The 21,433-nt window shown below is 38.6% G+C and overlaps 1 protein-coding gene across 14 annotated transcripts in view; it reads right to left on the bottom strand.

The window, feature by feature from the left end:
• The window catches only part of NRXN2 (neurexin 2), a 631,600-nt gene that overhangs the window by 126,758 nt on the left and 483,409 nt on the right, over positions 1-21,433 (bottom strand). For 8 of the 14 annotated variants that reach the window (XM_075281756.1, XM_075281763.1, XM_075281758.1 and 5 more), the window contains 2 exons: positions 4,173-4,344; positions 713-802 (listed from right to left, as the gene is read on the bottom strand). In XM_075281756.1, coding sequence (XP_075137857.1) covers positions 713-802; positions 4,173-4,344 — 262 coding nt within the window. The remainder of the gene's footprint in view (positions 1-712; positions 803-4,172; positions 4,345-21,433) is intronic. The other 6 variants (XM_075281760.1, XM_075281765.1, XM_075281762.1 and 3 more) reach the window with 1 other exon arrangement.

The following is a 21,433-nucleotide window of genomic DNA, read 5'->3' as shown; positions in this document are numbered from 1 at the left end:
CCATCCTCCCTGGGGCCCTGGCATAGCGCCGCCTGAAGCGGTTGCTTCAGGTCGCCTCATGGGAGGTGCGGCGCTGCCTGGGTGCCATAGCCTCCACATGGTCTGTCGTTAGGTAATAAACTAGAAAGTTTCTACAAATCGTTTTTTTTCTACTTGTTCCACTTTGTAGTTTTATTCCTTTTTAATTTGATGTTGTGAATCAAGCTATAATAAATATACCTCAGTCTTTTCTAAAATACTCAACTTTGCATATGTCAGATAAAACTATAAGCCCATTCCAAAATTGTCTTAACATTCCTGAGAATATGATATAGCCTCTACAATATTGAATATCATAACTGCCCCATTATTCTTGTAGTGTCTAGTCTAAGTGTGAAAACTGCAGTCTTAAAGATGGATTCAGCCGGATGAAATATCACTGAAAAACCAAAAAAAAAAAAAAATAGTAAAAAGTAAATGTTACAATGAATGTAAATGTCTTCAATGGACGTTGAAATGTGAATTTACTAGCATCTACAACATTGGTTCTTAGAACTGAATTATGACAAAAGAGTGGACAAAAATAACACAGAGCAAAGGGAAAAGAAGACAACTTTTCTGATAATGTTTAGGTGATCTAGATATAATTTGCCAGTTTTATTATGAAGAATTCTCTTCACCTTCTCACTCCACCATTTTTTAAACCAACCTCCCAATCCCCCACAGAAATTACCTTTGTCTAGCAGCCATTCGTCTACAACACGACCCAGGCGGTAGGGGATGCGCTGACGGGCAAGCGCCAATCTTTCACTATCTGGGTTCCCTTTATAGAGTTTTAATAAAAGAACATTAGATGCATTAGAATCTGAAAGGCGAAAGATTAGAGGTTAACAGTTCATGGAACAGTTACAATAGTTAGAAAATGGTTAAGAGAGATTTATAAAGATTAGTCCCATTATGCCCCCATTTACTAAAACCACTGCAACAGGTCAATATAAATAGTATGGATTGCAAAATCTGGGAAACCAACTATAGATTGTACTACTTACATACTCATTTCCAAGGTTTATAGCCTTATACTGTAGGTTATAACACTATCATACCACCTCTAATCTACATAGGGTTGTCTGTCCCCTTGACTAGATGGGATCAGTACATTCGGTAACAACATACGAAAGACCAATTGGTAGATCGATACCTATTACTTTGCCATAACAGAATTTACTAATAAATGCCTTTAGATTTCCAGTTATTGTTCTTCATTATAATCATATTTACTCTTGTTGATTTCATTCATAGTCTTTCAAGAAGATCTAGGTCTTCCAAGGAATTATAGAAGATTACATTTTACCAAACTTATGGGGAGTTTGCAAGCCAGTTATTAGGGTATGTCCTTATATAAACGCAACGAAACAATAACCCTAATATTTCAGAGGTTACTATAAAACATAACAGTGAATGAGTACAGAAATAATGGAGGTTTGTCATTTCTGACGGATATCAATGCTATTGGGGAAAACAAAGAAAACACAAGGTAAGTAAGCTTACATGACTATGATAGAGTAGAGGGATCAAGCATTATGTTGAGTAGTTCAAAACACCTATGGACTTAAATCCTGGATTTATGGACACAGGGAAATGAATGACATGCTGGATATACACACGTAGACAAAATTGTTGGTACCCCTCGTTTAATGAAAGAAAGCCCCACAATGGTCACAGAAATAAACTGAATCAGACAAAAGTAATAATAAATAAGAATTGTTGACAAGCCACAAAGCTTCTGGGAGAATATCCTATGGACGGATGAGAGAAAAATCTAACTTTTTGGTAAGACACATCAGCTCTATGTTCACAGATGAAAACATGAAACATATGTTGAAAAGAACACTGTCCCTACTGTGAAACATGGAGGAGGTTCTGTTATGTTCTGGGGCTGCTTTGCTGCATCTGGCACAAGGTGTCTTGAATCTGTGCAGGGTACAATGAAATCTCAAGACTATCAAGGGATTCTAGAAAGAAATGAGCTGCCCAGTGTCAAAATGTTTGGTCTCAGTCACAGATCATAGGTCTTACAACAGGATAATGACCCAAATCATACAACTAAAAACACCTAAGAATGGCTATTCTGAAGTGGCCATCTATGAGCCCTGACCTAAATCCTATTGAGCATCTTTGGAAGGAGCTGACACATGCTGTCTGGAAAAGGCACCTGTCAAACCCGAGACAACTGGAGCAGTTTGCTCATGAGGAGTGGCCCAAAATACCTGTTGAGAGTCTCATTGACAGTTACAGGAATCATTTGATTGCAGGGATTGCCTCAAAAAGTTGTGCAACAAAATATTAAGTTAAGGGAGCCATCATTTCTGTCCAGGCCTGTTTCATGAGGTTTATTTTTTTTATTTTTTTTTTATTTTTATTCTATTGAAGCGAAAAGCAATATCTGACTTTCATTTGTTCATTTTCATAAAATGTTTATGTATTATTACTTTTGTCAGATTCAAGTTATTTGTGTGACCATTGTGGGTTTTTCTTTCATTAAACGAGGGGGAATAACAATTTTGTCCACATGTGTATGCAAGACTCTAGCCATAAAGATGAGAGGCAATAATCTGGCGCTTTAACATCATATCTTGCTAAACTTTAAGAAGTGCAAATAAACAACCAGTTTACCATTGCTGAAAGGTTTAGAAATCTTCATGCAGAAGCAAAAAAATAGCCAGATAAAAATTGCAGATGTCACTTAGAATAGAGCCAATTATTTTCACTCTTCACAATGTGCAGTTTACAAATCAATTTCTCAGCCATTAATAGATATTCACTGATATGGAGACAAATTACTTTGCCAATGCTGAGCAAATGCACAGGTAATAAACACTGAAAGACAGTTATCAAAACGGGTGCAAGGAGAAGGCAGAGCATTTGTTATCAGTATCCAATAAGATTCCAGAAAATGACAAAAGCAATGGGATTGGCTGCTACCTTTCCACTTTGTGCTGGTTTTGATAAATATCCTCCATAGTGAATATTTTGCAAGCCGTAAAGTCAATACATTTCTTCATATTTCCATAGAATGACTAATATTTGGAGCCTGAACTAGAGCGGAGTCCATGCTATAGAGTCAGTAGCACAGAGAAGAACCAGCTTATTCAAGGAAACAAACATGTATGGCAGATACTGAGTACACTTTTCCCAAATCTTGCATTCCAATTATATTCTCCTATAGAATTGATATGGTTGCAATGAGGGCAGAATGGATTAAAAGCTAGGCTCTAGTTAGTTTAGTTTAGAAATTGGTTAAAGGGATAGTAGGGATAGTTTAGACTCAAATTACCAGTAGATTTTAGAACTAGGTTTATCAGTACTTATTGTTAAGTCATATTTTCTCATTATTTATTCAGTCAAGATTCAACATACACCTTAGAGAAAAAAAACAATTTCTTAGATGCTTTTATTGACCCTTTATTATAAAACTATGGCTTATACAAGGAGCAATAGAGAAGACAGCTTAATGAGAGGAGAAAACTGATCCAATGTTTCCTTTGTAAGATCTCAGTGCAGGTAATTCTGATTCGGTTAGCTGAAAGAGTCTTATAAGACCATAAAAGATTTCATCTACATGTGTATAAACCATGACTGGCATGTAAATTCTATGACTCTGGTATATTAATATGACAAGATTCTTGTCTGGGACTTTTTAATATGGAATAGGGGAAAGGCGTGAAAGAAACCGGAGCCGACTTAAAGAATGGGACAAAACAGTACCAAATAGAGGAAGGGGTAGGAAGCCCGGGGTAGGAGGGAACCTTTCCCCACCTCATGCACTTAGAGTAGATGGGATTGAGGATTATCTAGGTATGGAAACTATATGTCCAAACTGTGCTTTGTGCTTGCATTTGGTTGTTTTCTGGTGCATCCATTGGTAACTGTGAAGTCTACCACGCTAAACCTGATTCACCAGTATTTTCTTGTAAGATACAGACTTGTGAGAATATTATTCTGTAATTCTATATACTTATATGGCAGTCATAATTTAAACCAATAATTGGCATTTAGAGTGCAGGGTGACCATCATATAACAACAAAGAAAGGAAGGGAAAAAGCTTTAAAGAAAAGATTCCCAGTCTACAACAGAACATGGACCCTCAGGGAAGGGACTTTTCATGCACATTATTTGTACTATGGTTCCTCACCTGCAGGATACCTTTCATTGACTGGCCAGCTGTCCACCTGCAAGGTAGCATTACCCCCACTACGGGTAAATCGCACCACATGATACTTCCCATCGCTCACCAGAGCTCCCGGCTCTTCGATAGTTATATCATCTGTACCCACGTTAAATATCACCCCCACCGTGCCCTGGTCCTAGAGAAAAAAAGACAGAGAAATAAATTAAATTATTGGGCAATAAATGAAACCTGCTACATTGTGCAGCTTAATACAGAGTTAGCTTCCACTTGAGCAAAATAAAACATATTCTATAGAAATTCATTCAACAGAGCAGCTAGAAAATACTTCATGAACATTTCAATAATTTAAGGCTATGGCTGTCAACTCTAATGTCGGGTGAAACAAAGTTAAGAGCTGTTTCCACAATTATCTTAAATATAAGGTAGATCTATGATTCAATGCAGCATTGAATAGCGTTCACCATCCACTCTTACTGACAGAATCAACATCTCAAGTAAATCAGCTTATAGTTTGCACAGAATACATGTGTTGCATTTTGTTTTTATAAAATTTGCAAAATATATTTTATAAATGCAGTTAGAAAAAAATAAAGGCATTATGTGGAAACAAATTTCATTTTGGAGCTAGATATCAAATATATTTACCCCCTTTTCCCTATTTTGCACATGTGCACTATACTTTGTCACACAGTTCCTGCACATGTGTGTCCATCACATGATCATGGACCGTCCATCACATGACCATGGACAGTATATCACATGACCATGGACAGTATATCACATGACCATGGACAATATATCACATGACCTTCGACTGATTTTTATCCTCTGGAAGTAAACAATGAATCACAGCAAGCAGAGATTTAGAAAACCATAAAGAATTGATATCTGAAAACTGTACAACTTTCATTATATAAACAACTAGTAGAATACATGCGGCTTCGCTCACGAAAAATATGTTAAATTGTTGCTTATGCCATCTAAAATCATCCGTTTCTTTTCAAGCTGCGAGTCACTTTGTTTACTTGTTTCAGCTCTTTGACACAATTTTGCGCTCTTAGCTTTTGGATGAACTTGCCCAATAGGGGGTCGTTTTTTTGGGCGGCATTTTAAAAAAACAGTCCTTAGTATTATGAGCCTTTAGTATTCACCTGACACTGATAAGAGATGTAATAGGATGAATAGTAATACAGAGCAGCCCTCACACAGTATTACTATCACATCTCAGTATAAGGAAAATGTTCATTCTTGTACCGTGTTAGCCAGTGGGTTGGAAATATAAAAGAAACAAAAAAACTTAATAGTCTTCAGTAGTTGATACCTTTTTAATTGCTAACTCATAATGATGACAAATTACTGATCTTTCGGAACCTCTTGGGTCCTTTATCAAAGTAAATTTAAAACATTTCTGAAGGATGCATATATATATATATATATACAGAGAAGGCACAACGGGTGTTAGAATTCCAGGAGGAAGGGGGGGGGGGTCTGTTCGTAATTGGTAGAGACAATGTAAACACACCTGTAAGTGTTTACATTGTCTCTACCAATTACTAACAACCCCCCCCCCCCCTTCCTCCTGGAATTCTAACACCTGTTGTGCCTTCTCTGTATATATATATGCATCCTTCAGAAATGTTTTATATTTACTTTGATAAAGGACCCAAGAGGTTCCGAAAGATCAGTAATTTGTCATCATTATGAGTTAGCCATTAAAAAGGTATCAACTACTGAAGACTATCAAGTTTTTTTGTTTCTTTTATATCATATCTCAGTAATGAAATCGGCCTCACAGGCAGGCTTGTGTAGTCGCCCATAACAACCAATTAGAGCCCAGCTTTCACTTTACCTCAGCAGCTTCAGTGATGAAAGCTCCTGTATAGTAAGCAATAATGACAATCTTACTATCAAGTAGTTTACGACTGACCAATATTGCTGCTCAGTAAGGCTGCTTGCACACTACAGTATTTTTCAGTTGTCTCCGGGCCTTGGATTCTACATCTCCATAGACTTCTACGGAACCTGCAAAATTCACAGCTTTGTGCACAAAGAAGTCTATGGAACAACCAAATCCATGGCTCGGAGGCCCGAGAAAAAGGATACCAGACATGTTTTGTCAGTGCATGCGTGTTTGTGTGTGTGTGCATACATGTGATCCATGTGTATGTATGCACATGTGTGGTCCTTGTATATGTATGCGTGTATGGTCCGTGTATATGTATGTGTGTATGTGCGCATGTGATCCATGTGTTTGTGTGTCCGCAATCCAAGTGTCAATGCATGCGGTAGTTGTGTGTAAGTATGCATGTGCTCTGTCTGTCCGTGTGCGTAGGGTGCACCCATCTGAGTGCGTTTGCATGAGTGCATGCATATGTGTGTGTGTTGTGTATGTGGTATTTGTGGGGTGGTATTTGTGTTGTGTGTCTAGAGTGGTCTGGTGTTTGTGTAGTATATTGAGGCATGTTTGTGGTGTTGTGCTTGTGGGTTGGTGTATGTGTGCTGTCTGTGTGATCTTTATATGGTGTTTGTGAAACATTTGTGTGTTGTGTGTGGTGGTGTGGCCCCTTTAGCAGCGACTCTTTGGCGCCGTCGCTTTAATCTGTCCTTGTCAGTCACAACTGTTGTTTTCCCCTCAGTACTTTTATCTTCATATTACCCCATTATATGTATAGGGCCTAACTTCGGGGGCCCTAATCTCATGACGGTGGTAGGCTAGCGAGATGTAACTTGCTCAGTATTCTGTTCCTGTGGGTGGAGAGGGGGTGTGCCAAATTTTACCCAAATTGGGTGAGAACTGTGGATTTGTATAGAGCAGGCTACTACAGATTTTGAGTTTTATATATATAGATAACATTTATTTGCTGAAATTGGACAACCTCTTTAATAACATGACTGTAAGAAGGGAACGAAGAGATAAGGCGTTCTGAGTCAGTTATTAATGTGAGTGTGCTGTCATTAATGTGAGTGCGCTGTCATCAATGTGAGTGTGCTGTCATTAATGTGAGTCTGCTGTCATCAATGTGAGTGTGCTGTCATCAATGTGAGTGTGCTGTCATCAATGTGAGTGTGCTGTCATCAATGTGAGTGTGCTGTCATTAATGTGAGTGTGCTGTCATTAATGTGAGTGTGCTGTCATTAATGTGAGTGTGCTGTCATTAATGTGAGTGTGCTGTCATTAATGTGAGTGTGCTGTCATTAATGTGAGTGTGCTGTCATCAATATGAGTGTGCTGTCATCATTGTGAGTGCGCGGTCATCAATTTGAGAGTGCTGTCATCAATGTGAGTGTGTGTCATTAATGTGAGTGTGCTGTCATTAATGTGAGTGTGTGTCATTAATGTCAGTCTGCTGTCATCATTCATGACAATAGCACTGACCATTTTCCAGTATATGAAATATTTGGAAGTATGAATGCAAATATTTTCAGAATGTAAATGTAGTCCTGACCCAGTGATACTTTCATCCTTAAGCCCAATTTGTGCCCTGGGCATTGAAATCAATGGATATCAGTTGAACAAGCAGCCTGTGCCACATATCTAGAATTAAATCTTACATGAAAGAAGTAAAAAATTGGCTAATTAGGGAAAGTAATATTTTCTACACATCAATTTAAGATAAATACTTAAATCATGAACAAGTCAAGGAAAAGCTGATTCCATCCAAAATGCAGCACTGATGAACAAACTTTCAAGAGTACTGAATGTGATTTTGTAAAACATGGATTTTATCAAAAGGATGATTTTCTTGAGACAATTTTTCATAAACTGCAGATGTGCTTGAAATTTTAGAGTAAATACATTTAGATTTTTGTGAAATGATTTGTAAATGTGAGATATATGTTGTAACCATGAATTAAGTCTTCCAAATGGGAAACAATGCTGGCACCAGAATGCGCTATGAAAAGAAGGCAAGCTGGCAGACGCTTATAAAGCTCTCCGCAATGTTCTGTGTATTCTGGCATTTACACTCATGTTACATTGACATGTATCATCTATCTAAATATTGTTTCAGACCATGTACAACTCTACATGGCAATTGTATAACCTGAAAGCAGTTGCCTATTTCAATAGAATAATGCACCCTGCCTCACTGTAGATATTGTTCTGGCATCTGTGTTATTAGGTAGAAAAACATGTCTGATCCATGTAGGCCCTAGCTTGCAATTTATTTGCCTTACATTCTATAGACCCCTTTGTATATTTTTTATTTGTGTTCTACATGCAAAATTAGGAAACTTTTTTTTTACAATTTTGTACATTGTAGAGTATGCGCATACTCTTCATGTAGTTGGTTACCCTGTTGAATATGACATAAACAGACATGGCACCATTCTTTGCTTTGTCCACTCTCTTTGCTATCCCATCTTTTCTCTTAGTGTTAGAGATAGCAGAAGGGAGGGGGAGAAGGCTGCGAAGATGGTTGAGAATGCAGAGGGAATAAGGCATCCAAGTGATTAGGGAGAGCGAATCACAAAGGATGTAGATACTGTAGGTAGAAATACACACACATAACATAGCTTGCAGGAGGAGAAGGGCCAATCACATAGGCTGTGCACAAGTGTATGAGAGAGATAGGGAGCCACAAACCTCCTCAGCATCAAAGTCTTTCAGAACAGGAAAGTAGAGAAGGACATAGGCAATAGAAGGAGGAATCAGAAACGTCTCAAAGTAACAGTAGGTTGCAAACAGCTTATCACAATACAGCATGTGTAGGGAAATATTTTAATATATAGATGTACTGGGATGACATCTCCTGTAGATGCAGAACGATCAGAATCTTATTTCTTCATGGTCTGCTTTCTCAGCATCACCGTGGGAGCTTCAGTTATCAATCCTCATGCAGGTTCGTGCTGCTGATAGAATCTTGTACGTATTCCCATGTCAAGACCTAACTCAAGACATGAGCGATTCGGCCTCCTTTTGAAAACAATGGGAGGCAGAATTGTGGCGGAATCTGCAGCTGATTTGGGGGCCTAAGACAGACTTTCTTTTAGACAGTTCAATATGTCCGCCTCAATGCACCCAATTCTTTCCTAGTTTTTGATAACATTGCAATTCATGGTCACACTACCATTTGTACAAAAATGATCTCCCTTTTTGAGGAAACAATATAGGAAAACTCAAAGTGATTTCATCCTCAGTCGGTAAATGCTGAGAACGTGTGATTGTTATGGCATAACAAAAGTCAGCCATGTTATGTCACACTGGCACAGAATATGATAGAGAACAAACATCATATCTATTATTGATCTATATAATGTTATACAGTCCTAAAAACGACAAAGCTTATTTTGTGCACAACATGCATTTTTTTTTTTACTTTGTTGTGGCTCAAGATATATGGTGAAATAACAGCAGAAACATCTCAGTGGCTAATATTCCATTATACTCTACCTTTTTGTAAACCTATGATAACATCCTGACATGTCAGGTATTGTGGCAGAAAACTTATACTTTATTTTACCTATTTTAGTACTTTAAAAAAAATTTTAAAAAAATGTGTCCTGTTGTTTATTATAGAAATAATACAAATATTATATAAAATGTATTCATTTTTGTGGCAGTATGCAATAATGTACACTTTTCTGTAATATGTAAAATATGTAAAATAATAATTAGAGATGAGCGAACAGTAAAATGTTCGAGGTTCGATTTTCGTTTTGAGTAGCCCCTCAATATTCGACTACTCGAATCGAATATCGAACCCTATTATAGTCTATGGGGGGAAAATGCTCGTTTCAGGGGTAGGCAACGTCCGATCAAATTGAACTTACCAAGTCCACAAGTGAAGGTCGGGCTGGATTCTCTGAGAAGTCTACTTCGTGCAGCGTTCCCGCGGCGTCTTCCAGTTCTGAATTCACTCTGCCAGGCATCGGGCCTGGGCAGAGCCAACTACGCATGCCTGCACTACAAGAAAATGGCTGCTTACAGTCAAAGCAGTCGGCTCTGCCCAGGCCCGATGCCTGGCAGAGTGAATTCAGAGCCGGAAAACGCCGCGGGGACACTGCACGGAGAAGACTTCTAAAGGTAGGAGAAGAACCAGCGTTGATTGGCCGACTGTATAGCATTCAGCCAATCAACGCTGGTTCTGCATCAAATTTTTCCATTCGAATAGCGAGTAGTATTCGATCGAGTACGAGTATTTCGAATACCGTAGTATTCGATCAAATACCTACTCGATCGAATACTACTCGCTCATCTCTAATAATAATTATCAATCGCCCCAAGTTACCCCGAGCATGTCCACGTTTGGCCTGTAACACCTATATTCCAATGAGACCCTTCCAATACTGTTCCTATAAATTTTACTAGCAATGTTGGCAGGCTTATATTACAGAAGCGGGAATTATTTACTAGCATGATTAAAGTGGAGAAAGAAAATTGCATCATTATTCACCTATTATCAAGGGATATTTGAAGAAAAAAAACATTGAAAAGCAGAAAATCTACCTTTATTAAATATAATTTAGCTAGAAAAAAAAACTTTGGACCAATATTTTGCAGTTGATATAAAGTATAGTTCAGGGATATCCATTTTCTTATTTGTTTCCATGGTTAGAGTCGACATGTATGAGGACATTTAGTCTAAGTACAATCTGTTGGTCGTAGTTCTGCTCCCGCAATGATATTCCTGCTCTTAATGTCGGTAGTTAACATAAGCGATTTCATGGCTTTTTTTGTTTTTGTCAGGGCTTTCATTACAATATTAATTCTTCTTGGATTCCAGTGCCGGGATACACATGCTACATTTAATTGTGCGTCACTGCAGTCTGCCATTATAATTTTATGTAGTAATACTCCCTTGCATCCATAAAATATGAAAGGCGACCTGTACATATCTACCATCAGCAGATTCTCAGCACCGTGTTTAATATTCATTTCCATAGCTACCTCAGTAAAGTGCCTGACTTCTCTCCTTATAGTCATTTCCTGTAGTAGGTCACCGCACTATTTATAGAAGGACTGAGGTGAAGTTGTTATTTTCTCGCCGAGAACCATTATTTTGTCCTGCCTTATCGCTAATATACCTCCGATCTTTCAGTGCACTTCAGTATTCCCAGCAATGTTATGAGTCCAATGTAGTGTTTATTATCTGGTGTTATATATAAGATGTGAGCACATATAGACACAGGCAACTAGGACAAAGAGATGACCTTGAGCTCTTCCATTACCACAAGCCTGTCTTCAGAGGGTCCACTAAATCTTGTATGCACTATTTATGCTAGGTTCACACCTGCGTTCGGCACTCCGTTCTGTGGTTTCCGTCTTCTGCATGCCAGAAGACGGAAACCACAGACCGGGTCCGGCCGTGAGCGGCGGTGAGCGTTTTATGCTCACCGCTGCAAAACCGTTTTTTTAAATGCAGACACAGAGTACTGCATGTCCGACTCTGTGTCCGGATTATAAAACACGGTTTCACGGCGGAGAGCATAAAACGCTCACCGCCGCTCACGGCCGGACGGCTTTCTCACCCATTCAAATGAATGGGTGAGAAAGAGTCCTGCAGGTTTCCGTATCCTGCCTCTGTTTTGTGCAGGAAATGGAAAACTGCAGAACGGAGTGCGGGGCGCAGATGTGAACGAGCCCTTATCTGGATGTGGTATGTGCTATCCGTGTATGTTCAGCAGAAATAGAAGAGGAATTTGAGTTGGACCTCTATCTCAAATTCCTCTTCATTTTCCTCACCTCCCGCTTCCTGCCAAGGCTTAGGGGGTGTTCACACATAGAAATTTGATGTTGATTTGGGGGCGGATTCAGTGCCCAAAATCAGTGGCAGATTCTGCCAAGATTCTGCCTCCCATTGTTTTCAATATGAGGCAGGACACTGAAAAAATAACCAATCTGCTTGATGTTTCCGAGGATGCCGCAAATGATTTAGCTGCGTAGTCTGCGGCTCGAGAATTCGGCTGATTAGGCCTGTTCATCTGGGTCTAATCAGTTGTGGGAATCCAAAACGCAATGCCAATGCTCTGCATTGACAGTCTGGTGCGGGGACCTGGCGGCTGGAAAATGAAGAGGAATTCCTATTCAGTTTCTGGTATGTGAACAGTCCTTACACTTTCTGATGAATCAGTGGACTAGCTGGCACCACGGAATCTGCAGATTCATTTTTCAGCGTCCTGCTTTGGTTTCTGCCTCCCATTGGGCAGCTCTACATCAAAATCAATGACAAATTCTTCCAAGTGAGCATACCCTAAGCGCTAGTCTACACAGGGAAAGAGGGGGGTGGATGTTGACGCAGAATCCGCCTCGAAATCCTCCCCCTCACAATAGAAGTCAATGTAGACCATTAGCTTTTTTTTTCCCACTAGTGGTGTGTTCCCGCTTGCGGAAAAAAGAAACGAGCTGACCTTTCTTCAAAACACAGCCCCCATTCTTTTCAATGGGAGTCAGTACCAGATTTTATCTCTAGTTGATTTTTTTTTAAGAAAATCAACATGACCTATCTCCAGGAGGATTCCACCTCAAAAAACCAATTGAGGGACCTTTCACACGGGGCTGTTTATGGCACCGAATTTACCGTGCGTAAAAAACAGCTTCCCATCGATTTCAATGGGTGCTGCTCGCTTTTTTTCTACGCACGGAATTTATAGAAAGGCAAAATTTACCACGCAGTAAATTCCGCACATAGAAAAAATGAGCGGCATGCATTGAAATCAATGGGACACTTTTTTTTATGCGCGGTAAATTCAGCGCCATTTTGCCCCATGTAAAAGGGCCTTGAGGCAGAAAAAAATGTGACTCTGTTTTTTATGTGGTTTTTGTAAAAACTGTAAGTAGTTTTTAAAGGGAAGTTTACAGGTCCATATAGTGTGCTGGAACAAAAAAACGCAGCAAAAACCATGATGAAAAAACATGACAAAGAGGTTGCCTAAAGAGGTTGCAACTGGGCCTCTAGATCCTGCACACTTGTAGTTTGTCAAAGCTGGCATCCCAGTTGGTCTTGTAAATGTTCAATTGGCTATAAACCTGCGTACAAGGCAGGCCAAGGAAGTGCTGCAATTTGGCAGAGATATTCCTGCAAAACCCTTGCTGACTGGGGGCGAGCATTATCTTGCTAAAAAATGCCAGTTGGAAGCCCTGCCATGAGAAGCAACACATGAGGCCAGAGGATATTGTGCACATATTACTAAATTGTTAGTGTCCATCATATCACTACTAGGAGTGACTCACTGTTATATGTAATAGCTTAACAGAATATCACACAAGCAGTTTTGGCAGTGCGTCGCTCCACAGCAAACACAGAATGGGGGCCTCCATAATTGAACCCAACTGTCCTCAGATCCCAAACAGAACCTGGATTTGTCACTTAAGATAATTTAGTACCATCTGCAGCAGTCCAGGTTTTTTATTCACAACACCACTGCACATGGGAGCCATGACGCCAAATGTTTTTCTGGTGAGTGTCTGGGAATGGTTCAGGAAGAGACAGGGATTCAATGTGCCAACTGTGTCTGCAGAATGGAAAGGAAACTGTGGAAGTTGCTTGTGCTTGTAAGCAGAGTAAGGGATACTTTCTTCCAGAAGTCTGTGCATGTCATGTAACCACCTCTCCTAACACCTCCTAACAGATAGCTCAGAATGGCGTTGATGATGGGCAACTTGTCAAAACAACCATCTTGCTTATCTCACCCTCTCAAAGTCTGTCAAGTGGGCAAAATCTCCTGGAGTGCATTGTAGAGGCATGGTTTTGCATATCTCAAGAGGTATCCTACCCAGAAGTAGCTTCTGAGAGCCTTTTTATAGGGCACTGGCGGAAGAACTTTTATGCTCTTTTATAGCAAGACCCAGTGTCAAATCCAACCAAATCTGTAATCATTCACATATCTTCTGACATGAAATATCTAAACTGTATGGTGAGTTTTGCAGGAATCCAACATTTCTATCTCGGTGCGTTATTATTATTTTTTTTTGTCAATTACTCTATATATTTTATATCTTTAAACTGTGTATTGTAATTTAACAATGCAATATAGAAATAAATATGCTTTGTACACGATTTATTCCCTCCTGCCAACAACAATAGACTGTGTTAGGTTCTGAAACTGTATATTACCAAGCTTGAAATCCCTGTAAACAAAGTAGAACATATTACTTTAATCAGGGACACAATATAAAATAAAATTAAAAGCTTTTTTTTTTTTCTCATTGAAATTTCTTCTTCTTTCAAAATGAATATTGTTTTCCATGTATTGTCATTGGTTCAATACTTCATTCAATGTAGCATTTCATTTTTTTTCCCACTTCCAAATATCACCATTTTGTTCAATATTCCAGATATAATGCATAATGTTTAGTAACTTGGTAGCGCCAAGCATTACAAACCATATCTTTTAGGCATACCATCAAGTTCAGTTGGGGAATCAAACAAAGAATTGGTGGATGAGTGACTTGTATCATCCATGATAGCACTAAAGTCTTCCAGGAGACTACCATATGGAAGTCCAACAAAAGAAAGAATTTATCAGGATCCAAAAAAATCTTATCTTTATTGACTCCAATACATAAACAATACTGGACACTGGAATGGCATATTCATATAACCAGTGATCTGTTACTATTTAGACAGGATACTCCAATTAAAGGGTGTCTATCTCCACCGAACCAACTTATATGTGGTTGTAGGGGCCATTGCTTACATACTAGTATATAAGCTTATCAATTTTGCTGCAGACAAATGTTACTTTTATTCCATATGCAAATGAGCTTTTTGGATCCCACCTAGTGCTGTTTAGGGGCAGCACTAGGTGGGATCCATAAAAGGAAACAGCTGCATGTATAGTGATGTCAATAAAGACAAAGTTTATTTGGACGCTGGCAAATTCTTAAATTTTTGGACATTGCGGAATATGGAATGACAACAGGACATATTTGCCAATGTATGCCTGAACTGCCCACACTGCGGCTATTCTTCGATATGAAACTAGAACAGCTTACAGCTATGAGACAATATAAATATGTACCAAAGGCAGTGGTCTATTCTGTTGTCTGTTCCGCATCAACAATGCAGTGTTATTCTGTATCATTTTCGACAAGCCAGTCTACAACACTTGAAATGAAAAGGCTTAAAGCTGGTTCCATAGATAATGGACATGTGAACTGTTCTCTGTTGCTCTATGCACATGTTAAGTTTCCATATCAGGAAAACAAACGATTCTTAAATTCCAGGTCTTGGATTATTCTGATATTAAATTTATTCTTCCTTATTTTTTGCTGCCTAAGCTGTTGACAAGCAAAGTGAAGGTTTATGGCGAGGCAAGTAGGTGGTCGATTTGCTCAACTATTTACAAGCTGTGGGTGTGAAGGACAAATGGTTCTAGGTGTTTGTTGGGTTGAGAATTTTTTTAAAATTTTTTATAACAGCTCTGGTCTAGAAAGCAAACATTTTTATTTAACTACATTGTTTCAATAATGAACCATCGAAACATATGAGAGCCCTTGTAAAGGTAAGAATGGCAGCTGTTAGGCAAGCAGTATAATATAATTTATGTTCATTATTCCTTCTATATTCACCAATACTAATTCCTTTCTATTAAACAGGGTCTGTCATCAGGTCTGAAAAGTCCAATGACTTACATCATCTGATAGGTGCTGTCACCCTGAGCATTTTGGCATTTCATTCATCTGAATCCGTTCAGCCATTTTAGTCTTGATGCCAAATAGGGTATACGAGCCAAGTGAGTGGGCAGAAACACTAAAGGGCTTATATCTTTGGAATGGCTGAATGGATTTGTATAAACAAAAGACCAAAACGCTCAGGCTGACTGGGCCTATTATATGATGTATGTTGTTGAGCTTTTCAGATCTGATGACAAGTACTTTTTAAGTACAACGGTCCTGTTTGGCTTGTTTTCTAACAACTTAAATATATGTTGATTTTTATGTAAAACCTGCATAGATATTAGTTGTTTATTCATAAAAAAAATATCATTTACACACATTTCATTTTTATATTAGTAATATTTTATTATATTATTTATTATTTTATTTTATTTTATTATATTATAATATATTCATTAACTGTATAATTCTCTATTTTCTTACCACAATCCTACCAGTGTGTTAGTGTCAGCTAAATGGCTTAATGATTTATTTATCACAACTTTGTATACCGGCTTGCCCTTGACGTGTTATGTGTTAGGAGTATTTAGCAGCTTGAGGTTCCTCAGTGTCTACATCAAGACTTAATTGTCATTTGACATATTTACTTGCTGTTGGATTCTTAATAACATCAAGGCTTCAGACAATTCATCAATCAAACCTGAAGAGTAGACATGTGGAACTTGTTCATCAGTTTACTTACACGTCTCCAACAAAATCCTTGTCGTTTAATTGACAGATAAGACATAAAATCTCCAGCAAGGACTTAAGTATGATACTATTATGTTTATCACTATAACATTTTAGTGACTAGTAAAATGGCTGTTTAGAAGAAAATCAGTTGTTTCTCCAGACAGATGGAATGATACAGTAACTTTAAAGAATTGCCATCTTCATACTGTGGAGATAGTTGCAGTTCTCAGGCAGATGGGTTTTTGATACCTGTCTTCTTGTCACTGATGAAAGATCAGTTGGATATTGCAGATGTAAGAATTTAGATGCTGCTGAGATAACGTACAAAAATCTCAGCTACTCCATAGCAACGATACAAAGTGAGACTGGTGAAGCGGAATAGAAGACTAAACTACTGTTGCAACATTGTTGCAAGAAGCCATTTAAGGTCAAGGTGAGAGTAGCAGTATTGACAGGTAGTCAATGCTATTTTTATTTTATTATAGTATTTTAAGCAATGAGAACCCATAGAACATATATATATATATATATATATATATATATATATATATATATATATACACATGTATAGGAATTATATTAACAGCTCACATTTTTATGCTGTACTTTATATGCATTGTAGTTTTGACATACTGGTTGATAAACCAATATCTAGTCATTAAACTAGTATAATATTCTTAGATCTGAGAATTGATACGTGATTCAATTATTTCTGATATTAGCCAGACAAATTTTTCTTTGAGACTTTAATGTTTTCATCCAGAAAAAAACTGTCTCTTTAGTTCCACCAAATGGAGGCAACTACTAGAGATGAGCGAAACGGTTTGGATCAAACGAGATTTTACATGAATTTTCCAAAGTTTTGGGTTCAACCCGAACCAGACACTAGAAGTGAAATTATTATATCCTGTGGTCTCTTCAAACCGCAGATTATAATATGTGAACAAGGGGAGATGTAAAAGTAGCATACAGTTATACTCGCCTTCCTTTACCTCTTCTGGGCCTGCTCACAGCGTTCAGCAATATCTCAGGGTCCTATTCTGGCCTCCTGAGTGACATCATGTGCCCCAGGGTCACTACTGAGACCCAATGAAGGGCACGTGATGTCACCCAGGCAGCCAGAAGAGGCCAAAACAGGACCCAGAAAAGGAAACTGGAAGATGCAAGGAGGCCCAGAAGAGATGAAGGAAGGTAAGTAAAACTGTTTTATAATTTTTTACACATCCCCGGGGTCTCCACCTACTATACTCTGGGGGATGAAGAGACTTCAGAGTTGAACAATTTCACACTTTCACTTTGTAACAAACTTCTTCGGCCAAAACTGAATCAAGTACCTAGTAGCTTCCCTATAATTTAATGTGCGGCCCTTTAATATATAGGCCAAGTAACATGACCTATAAGCCAAACTGGAATTTTCTCCATAAGGAAAAACACCCATATGCAGGCAACTGTTTGGGGATCTTATTGCTTTTACAACACACACGGTTCAACCTCTTCTACATGGTAGATGTCAGACATGGAAAAGAATTTAGCAATGACAAGTTATAAACACTAGGCTAGCTGAGACACTCATGTAGAGGATTTCACAGCTCAGGAACTAGTGGTGAAATCTTACTTTAAATGCTGTAATAGAAATTATAGCAAAAAATTCTGGAGCATAACAATTTTTTGCATGTAAAGCCATCTTTTGTAGCCTATACAATCATGTTTTGCAACAAACCCATCTCATAAGTGAATAAAATTCAATAGTGGTTGAAACCCTAGCAGTTATTGACCGTGGTTCTCAACATTACTAATACCGCGACCCTTTAATACAGTTTATCACGTTGTAGTGACCCTCAACCATAAAATTACTTTTGTTTCTACTTCATAACTGTGATTTTGCTACTGTTATGAATAAATATGCAGGATCCTATAGTATATCCTATAGTAGGCCCCCTTATATATAATGGTCCCACCTTATAATAGTGCTCCTTAAATATAATAATTCCTCTCCTATAGTAGTGACCCCTTATATATAACAGTCTCAGCTTATAATAGGGCTCCTTATTAGAGATGAGCAAACACTAAAATGTTCGAGGTTCGAAATCTGATTCGAACAGCCGCACACTGTTCGACTGTTCGAACGGGTTTCGAACCCCATTATAGTCTATAGGGGGAAATGCACGTTTCCGGGGTAGGCAACATTCGATCAAATTCTACTTACCAAGTCCATGAGTGAGGGTCGGGCTGGATTCTTCTCCCTGCGCAGCGTCCCTGCATCCTCTTCTGGCCTTGAATTCACTCTGCTAGGCATCGGGCCTACTCAGAGCTGATTGCGCATGCGCAGGCATGCGCAGTCGGCTCTACCCAGGCCCGATGCCTAAGCAGAGTGAATTCAGAGCCGGAAAAGGACGCGGGAATGCTGCGTAGGGAGAAGACTTCTAAAGGTAAGAGAAGAACCAGCGTTGATTGGCAATGTATAGCATTCAGCCAATCAACGCTGGTTCTGCATTGAACTTGTGCTCAGCTTACCGCGCTCCCATTATGACTGGAGCAGCCAAAGACTTTCCCTGTAGTAGTGGCACAGTTGGCACAATGCAGTGATGTCATGACACCACCTATCTTGTGACGTCCTGTGTGCTACCAGTGTTCTTCTATGGCAGAGCAGATACCTTTCAGCTCCCTGCTCTGTCAAAGAATTAAACAGTATTAGTGTGCACAGCATGCCAATACAGCTGTGGGTTTTCCAGAAGCCCCTTTGGGGATGAGGGCCCTGGGCAATTGCCCAGTTTGCCCAACCTAACACCAGCTCTGGTGGGGAAATGGATAGAAGAGCGGTGTTTAGGTTCCTAAGACCATCGTAAATATGTGCTTTCCGATGGTCTTAGGCAACCCTTGTGAAAGGATCGTTTAACCCCAATGGCATAACGAACCACAGGTTCAGAACTGCTGCCTTAGATGGACCTTCAATACAGAAATCCTTGTTGTTCTACTTACCTAAAAGCAAATTGTATCACTTCCTTTTGTTTATGTGTGTGTGACCATGTGGAGCTTTGATTTCACTTATATCTTATCTAGTTCCCTTGACAACCAGAGTGAAAGTTTATTCAAGAGCAATGATACTTTCAAAGAAATAATAGTCTTTACATTCGGAAGACCTCAATTTCCCAATGGCTTCTAGAAAGGTGTGTCACACTGAATGGTTGGTGATTTTAAAGCTAATTTTGTATTGGACAAAGGAAATATTATATATATATATATATATATATATATATATATATATATATATATATGTTACAATCTGTTCCAACTAAGTTTCAGCTATTGAAGCTCCATCCGTGTGTTGGCCAGATTTACTGGCCTGAACAGTATAGCGGGAGAGGGACTCTTACCAACACAGTTATCTATGATGCATGAAGTCCCTGCCTCTCAGCGCCATACTATCCCATACTATAATATAAAAGCAGTATCAGACAGTAGTTCACTGGGATGCAGAGACTACCAGCATTGTAGATAACTATTATACTAGGAGTCTTTCTCCCAGCATACTGTTCAGGCCAACACACAAACGGTCATGTGAATGTTGGGTTACTCATTATCCTCAAACACAAAGAGGAAATCTGGTATCGAGGTTTTTCTGTCAGTATACTTTCAATCATTTTCAATGTTCTCCCCTATGGAACGTGCATGTCAAATGTATGTCGCACATCAATGATGCTGTTAAGATTGAAATGGGAATATAGTGCAGAGAGCTTCTAACTTTTTCAATAAAAGAAATTCTATTCTATACACTCATAATTGTAAAAAGAACAAATGCTTTTTATAGTAAAAACACATGGCCTGCTGAGCGTCGCCTGCCCTTGGATTGTAACGTCACTGGTTTCCTCTGTTGAGGAATTACTTTGGAACATGAAATAAATGTACAGTAGAACTTTTTTGGTGTCAAATTTTCTTTCACAAATGAATTGTCAAAGAGAAGAGATTAAATAGGGGTGTTGGCATGGGTGGGGTTAACTCTATGAGATTTCTGAATTCAGTAGTTAGCAGAAACTGTAAGTAGATTGAGGCTGGGGCCCCGCGTTGTAAAAAAAGCAACATTTTGGCTTTGGCGAAAATGCTATGATAAAAAATATAGGGTTTTACAATATCTGCAAAGTGAATGTGATTCTGGCTATTCCCATCCACACATTGCAGGGAAAAAAAACCACTCAAAATCTGCAGAGGAAAACTTTGCAGAAAAATGCTGTGGAAAAAAAGCGCAGTGCATTTCCACCACAGTTTTTTCCGCAGGTTTTTTTTTTCGCAATAATTCACTGCATAGGGCCTTTCAGGAGCAGACCAAACTTCAGATGGAGATGGTTATGTAACATTGCTCTTTATTTAAAGAACTTTTAATACAAGGTGATAATGTCACAAATGATTGTCAAAACATTCCCCATGGTTGTGCTGTGTAAATATAAGCAGCCAGTGAACGATCAGGGACAATTCGCTTATTCATCATTGACTGCATTCTTTATGCTGCCCTAAAAACTTGCTTGTCGGCAGTACATCAATTCATGCAAACAGGCATTTGTCTTCCATTTGTAATGGAAACAGCAGGAGAAGAGGGAAGACAAGCGATCGCACAACTGACAATAGTTATTGTAATATACAGTATAAAAGCAATTCTTGAAAACGTTAGCAACTTGCTATTATCAGGACTCAGCACTCATTGTAGTAATTTGTCTTTCCAAGTAAAAGGATCCTAACAGCTGAAGAGCTATTATTTGTTTTCTCAGCTTCTATAATGTTATAAAATACTGTAGATCTGAGGTTGAAGAAGGATATTTTTCTGTCTCTAAATCCTGGCTATAAATCATTTTTATTTCTGGTAACAAAGTTTATAGGGTAAAATTAGTTCACCAATCCTAGACAGGTTAGGATATGTAAATAGAAGGGATAGGGTGGGAAAATCCTAACCAAAAGGTACATATAAAATAGAATTCTTTAT

This window comes from Leptodactylus fuscus, chromosome 7, assembly GCF_031893055.1.
Source record: "Leptodactylus fuscus isolate aLepFus1 chromosome 7, aLepFus1.hap2, whole genome shotgun sequence".
NCBI lineage: Eukaryota > Metazoa > Chordata > Amphibia > Anura > Leptodactylidae > Leptodactylus > Leptodactylus fuscus.
The sequence above is the reverse complement of the archived record's forward strand: the minus strand, read 5'-3'. Positions and strand labels throughout refer to the sequence as shown.